Genomic DNA, 4813 nt, shown 5'->3' on the forward strand with positions numbered 1-4813 from the left:
TCACTGAGGTATCTTCCTTATGAGTATTTATTCTATTTTTTGTTATAATAATGAATTTTTTTTATGAAATTTCAACCAAAGACTAAACATAATATGTATTGACGTCATATTATATTTCTTTACATGCGACGAACACCGGAGATATTCTTTACGAATTGTATGAACCATTAACCAGTAATGAATTTCGTGCCGAGGTAATAATTGATAAATGCAAATTTATTTAAATCAATATCTATCAATACTTTATGATACTTTCAGATAAGTGATTTCAGTCTACAGCTTATACAAAACCACCTGATTCTTACAAGCTGTGGCATTTTTGATCTCGATTATACATTGATACGTAACGTACGTTCAAAGCACAATTTCTGCCACCAATTTTTAGATTTATATTAAAATTACAGACAGGTAATGTTTATTATTTTTAGGTGATCGGTACCGTCGTAACTTACATCGTTATTCTGATTCAAATTGGTAACCTATCACAACAAGCTTTAGATAATAATTCAACTTAATCGCCTAATAATGATTGATAAATTTACGATTATTCTTAGATACAGATGCGTTTAGAACTATATTAAGAATTGAAATATATTAGCAATCTCTATAACATTAAATATTTACAGTTATCCGTTTATGGTACTTTTCTAAATTATGTATTTTTTATCTAGCACAAGTACTTAAATGTTTGAATGCAATATGGAAATTCGTGTCCAATTCTTCTTTACTACCATTATCATAGCAATTTTTTGTTATTGCCTTTCTAATGAGATAACTAAAGAAATAAGTTATTCGATATGTAAAATTATGGTCGAGTATAAGATAAATGATTTTTTAGTCGGCGAAGACAACGAAATCATTTACAATTTTTTCGTTAGGATTATGAAATATGTTATACAAATGGATCTACTCAGTAGTTTTTCTCTCTAATATTGATAATTTTTTTTTTAATTGATAAATTAACACAATTGAAATCATTTCGTAGGTGGAAATGTTTACTCGGATATCGTCAGTCCACATATACAAATTTGGTTCATATTCAATTAATCGAAAGTACATATACTTGAATAGTATAGTACTATTTAAAAATAAGCATAATAAATATATAAATAAAAATAAACGATATCATAGCTGTCAACATAGGTAGAAAATTTTTGGATCATTTTCAATATATTAGAGTGATGTTAATGTATTAAATTTCTTACTATACAAAAATCTTATTCTTACTTTTGTAGTAATTACTATTACTATGCAATAATATTGGTAAAGATGCATATTGTAATTTTTTTGTATACCTACAGTTTCATTATCATTGTTATTATTGTTATATTATCATGTTCAATCTTATTATTTTATTTTTATATTATACAAATTATTAATGCAGATAATATATAATATAGCAATAAAAGTTATTAAGTTTTCCTCACCTAGTTTATGATAATTTACCTTTTACGCGTTCACCGTTTTAGACAGTGTTATGAATTATTCAAGATAAAGAGATATATCAATAAAATAGACAACGTTATCGACTTAATGAGTTTTACAGCGTCATACTCGAGGAATACATACGTATACGCATTAACATAATATCCTTCGAAGGCATCTCATCGGAGATATCCTTCCTTCGTGTTTTATAAAATAAGAGAAAAAAACAGATACGAAAAGCATAAAGAATTCGATCTTTTCAAAAGTAATTTATCCATTATCCAAACAAACTTGTTTCGATTGTTGACGACTATAAAGGAGACAACAAAGTTGCTATGAGAAATTTAATCGAGGGAATTATAAGAAAAATAGAAATTCGAAGTATCTTCAAAATTTACAAAGCACCATCAAAAAGTATGGATGATGTTTTACGGCCAATCAATATTCTAAGCAATATCTTTGGATTGCGTGTTTTTGGATTTCCCCGAGGTCATTCAAGACCAATACTTAGTTTCCTTTATTCTATTTCACTTTGCTGTCTGTATTCTGCCGGTCGGTTTTATTATGTAGGATGGATTAACAAAACTAATATGTATAAATTAGACGGAACTATATTTTATGTTGTAATTATTATTAATCAAATTGTGATATATGTGATACTTATGATGCGATTACATCAGAACGAGGTGAGTTCAAGAAATCTTTATTATATATTAATATTAATGATTTTACTCTATAATATTCATCAGTAAAATTTTCGTGAATCGAATGATAAATAGGCGATGAAATTATGTACAAAACGTATAAATGAGGTCGACAAAACTCTTCAAGCATTAAACTCATCTGCATTATTCAACTGCATTTACAAAAGAACGATTAAGGACATAGTATTCACTATTTTTTATTTATTTCTCTCCTTATTAATAATTATCTTCGAAATGATTTTAATAGATCAATTTAATTATAAATCGGATGTAATAGTTTACTTCCTCTTACATACATACTCTTTCATGGTCGAATTTTTACTGATCTTCGAATTCCTTACCGTTATAAGGTAGGTAATAATTTTAAGTCTGAATTCATTATTATTGTTATAAATTGGAATATTATATTTGAAATACCTAGATGTATCAAATCGGAATTTCAAAGTGCGAACGAACTTCTTGGCGATGTCAGTGTGCTACCTATTTCTTCTATTGCTTCTGAATTAATTCAACATAAAGAAAATGATGGTTCTTTTTCTTTAGAACGAACTCTTCCTGTAAATTCGAGAAAATTATTTATCCTTGCACCGTCATTAAGACAAACGCAGTCACAATTGCAAATTGCAAGTCAAAAAATAAATAGAAGTAAAACGTTGTTACGAACTATCAGGTGAGCCGAAAGAATAAAGTATTATTTATAATATACTTAAAAGTATGATATTCACAGACAGATTCATCTGGAATTATACAAAGTATCCAAAAATCTGAGTAATATGTACGGTATACAGATATCCCTAGAAATTGGGATATGTGTTTTTCTAAGTACGTACATGTTATACTACTTTTATGTGGAATCCAAGAAAGAAACGTATAATATTCACAAAGTAACTTTCCAATTTATGATAATGGTTTGGTGTTGTTTACAATATGGGATGAAGATCTTTATCGTCAATTACATATGTGACAAAACAACGAAAGAGGTATGAGAGATCAGTGATTTGGTATTGAATTTTATGTGACTATTTTATGATTTTTCTAGGCTGAACACACTAGCGAAATTATTCACACATTTTATAGTAATAGTACGGACATCGAGATACAAAAGGAGGTTAATATTTCTGGGAAATATTTTGAAATTAATGTAGATTAATATTGTTTTGTTTACAGGTAGAAATATTTTCTTTGCAAATGATGCAATGTCGTAATGTATATTCCGCATTTGGTTTATATAATCTTAATTGCAAACTCATTTGTTCGGTTAGTGCAATTATTTACGATAATTGGATTGTAAAAAAAAAGGAATAATAGAATTCTTAATAATTATTTTTATTCTTCAGTGTATCGGAATTATAACGACATACTTGGTTATAATGATACAAGTAACCGATGAAATAAAAGAAGGATCATAAATCATTACAGCGATCTATCGTTCTGTCAAATTTACAAACTACACGAATGTTATAAGAAATTACAACTAATTACTTATATGTAATGAAGTGATAAAGGAGAATAAATAATTTAATTCATTAGCTAGTTTTACAGTGATGACAGTTAATATCAATAATGCGTTTTACTTAATGAATAATTTTTTATTGATTTTCACTTGATAAAGTGAATATAACGCGAACGTATATCGATGAATGCTGTCCGTCAAAGGCAAGGACAGAGAAAATATTCAAGATGATGGAAGAGATAAGATGAATAGGAAAGTGGTAGTTTTCAGTGCGTCATAATGGTATCTACTATGAAAATACTCAAGTATAATAAGAATAGAAATTGCTAATAGGAATTAGTATCGCTCGAAAAATCCAGCGAGGAGTCACATGAAAATAAGAACAGAATACATGAAATTATATCGGGAGATGAAAAGTGTGAATATTTAAACGGACAATTAACGTAAATATTAAAATGTTTCGATCGAAGGAGCTTGAACGTTCCGTCATGCCGTTAATAATCGTTAATTCAATTGTTTGTACCGGTCTATTCGAATATTTCGTTGATCGAACAATTCGTACGATTGGTTTTGCTTATGTCATTTGTTGTTTTTGTTTCTATAATTTCTTATTTTTTACGTTGAGAAATATACTTGGTAATTTTATGATATGTCACGGAACAGAATTGATGAAAATAATTACCTTATTGCAATTGTTTTATAATCCTTTTATCTATAACATAACAATTTTAAGCGGTTTTACGAGAAGACAGGTAGAAATTCTTCGATTAGTTAATGAGAATTTCTATAAGTGTTTACTGTATTATTTAGATTGACTGATTGATATTTACAGAGTATAAAATTGTTCATAGAACAAATAGAATCCTGTACACGAGGAATGGATGAACTGAACATTTCGGAAAATTACTCTTCAGTTTTTCGATATCTATGTATCGCATATGTATTGTTAATTTCTATTATACCAGGTTTATGTGTGGCCGAAGTATTTTGGTTTTCTGAGATAAAATTATTATCAAGCTTAGACTATAGTTTGATTTTACAGATATATTATCTCGACATTTGTCCTATCATTTTAATGCTGATTGCCGACTTTACATTTGTCTTTTGGATCAGGCAAGTCAAGGTTTGAATTTATTACAAAATAATTTACCAATTACTAAACTATATCAAATGACCATAAGCAGATATATAAAGAATAAATTTGGTGAATTAAATGCTGTACTTCAAAGTA

At 27.9% G+C, this 4813-nt stretch overlaps 1 protein-coding gene across 1 annotated transcript; it reads left to right on the forward strand.

Moving 5' to 3' along the window:
- Positions 1 to 2435: 2435 nt before the first annotated feature.
- Positions 2436 to 3538, forward strand: LOC124428229 (putative gustatory receptor 28b). Its single transcript, XM_046972134.1, has 6 exons — positions 2436 to 2479; positions 2551 to 2799; positions 2857 to 3109; positions 3169 to 3237; positions 3297 to 3386; positions 3467 to 3538. The coding sequence occupies exons 1-6, from the start codon at positions 2436 to 2438 to the stop codon at positions 3536 to 3538; spliced, it is 777 nt and encodes a 258-aa protein (XP_046828090.1).
- The last annotated feature ends 1275 nt before the right edge of the window (positions 3539 to 4813 follow it).

Source organism: Vespa crabro, chromosome 1 (assembly GCF_910589235.1).
Source record: "Vespa crabro chromosome 1, iyVesCrab1.2, whole genome shotgun sequence".
Taxonomy (NCBI): Eukaryota; Metazoa; Arthropoda; class Insecta; order Hymenoptera; family Vespidae; genus Vespa; species Vespa crabro.

Excerpts from the sequence above, each read along its gene's own strand:
- LOC124428229 (XM_046972134.1), top strand. The coding sequence starts at position 2,436 with ATGGTCGAATTTTTACTGATCTTCGAATTCCTTACCGTTATAAG. Across the intron at positions 2,480-2,550 it reads GAATTCCTTACCGTTATAAG|ATGTATCAAATCGGAATTTC; the intron begins GTAGGTAATAAT and ends TGAAATACCTAG. Across the intron at positions 2,800-2,856 it reads ACGTTGTTACGAACTATCAG|ACAGATTCATCTGGAATTAT; the intron begins GTGAGCCGAAAG and ends TGATATTCACAG.